This window comes from Antrostomus carolinensis, unplaced genomic scaffold (genome assembly GCF_000700745.2).
Source record: "Antrostomus carolinensis isolate BGI_N321 unplaced genomic scaffold, ASM70074v2 scaffold39926, whole genome shotgun sequence".
In the NCBI taxonomy this organism is placed as follows: Eukaryota; Metazoa; Chordata; class Aves; order Caprimulgiformes; family Caprimulgidae; genus Antrostomus; species Antrostomus carolinensis.
The window spans coordinates 1-844 of record NW_010323247.1 but is presented as its reverse complement, the minus strand read 5'-3'; the positions used below and the strand labels follow the sequence as shown (position 1 = coordinate 844).

At 64.6% G+C, this 844-nt stretch overlaps 1 protein-coding gene across 1 annotated transcript in view; it reads left to right on the top strand.

The window, feature by feature from the left end:
- The window catches only part of TMEM138 (transmembrane protein 138), a gene marked incomplete at its 3' end in the record, with an annotated part of 1,297 nt that extends 651 nt beyond the window's left edge, over positions 1 to 646 (top strand). The window contains exon 3 of the mRNA XM_010170528.1: positions 571 to 646. Within this exon, the coding sequence (XP_010168830.1) occupies positions 571 to 646 (76 nt within the window). The remainder of the gene's footprint in view (positions 1 to 570) is intronic.
- Between the last annotated feature and the right edge of the window lie 198 nt (positions 647 to 844).

Genomic DNA, 844 nt, shown 5'->3' with positions numbered 1-844 from the left:
TTTCCCTGGAGGGAATTTTCCCTGCTGGTGCTGGGCTAATCTCCCCTGAAATCCCTGACAGCAGCTCCTGCTTCACCTGGGATTAATCCCCAGCAAAGGCCAAGGCTGGGGGCAGCCCCCCCTCGCCCCCCCTGCTGGCATCAACCAGCCCCAGGGGCTGGCGGGGTCCTGGCTCTGCCCCAGGCACCACCTTCCCCCTTTTCTCCCCCAATTCTTGTCCCCAGCCCCTGGGCACCCTCCTCCCTTGGGGGTCTCATCCTCTGGGTGAGGGTCCATCCCCACCCCACTGCTCTGGGGGCTGGGGGAGCACTTTGAGCTGTGCTGGGGGGCTCGTGCTGGTGGTTCCCACCCCCCCAGGCAGGGGCTGGACGGGGATTTGCCCCGGTCTGGGGTGAGAACAGGTCCCAGCTCGCTCCCTAAATCCCCCTGAGCTGCTTAACCTTTGTGGTGGGTGGGGGGCTCCTTCCCCAGCCCCTGCACAGCAGCTGAGGGAGCCAGAGGGGGGGGGTGCTGTCCCCAAACTAACAGAGGGGTCGTTCCTGGCTCCTGTCTGTCTGTCTGTCCCCTCAGAACCTGCGCTGGAGGGACTCGGGCCGCTTCGTCTGGACTGAAGGGCTCCAGACACTCTTTGTTTTCCAACGGCTGGGTAAGGACTTGGGATCTCGGGGTCCCTGGGGGGGGTCCCACCCCTTTTGGGGGATCCTGTGAGGGTGAGGGTGGGGTCCTACCCCTTTGGGAGATGCTTTGGGGGTGAAGGTGGGATCCTCACCCCTTTTGGGGGACCCTGTGGAGGTGAAGGTGGGATCCTCGCTCCTTTTCGGAGATCCCATGGGGGTGAGGGTGG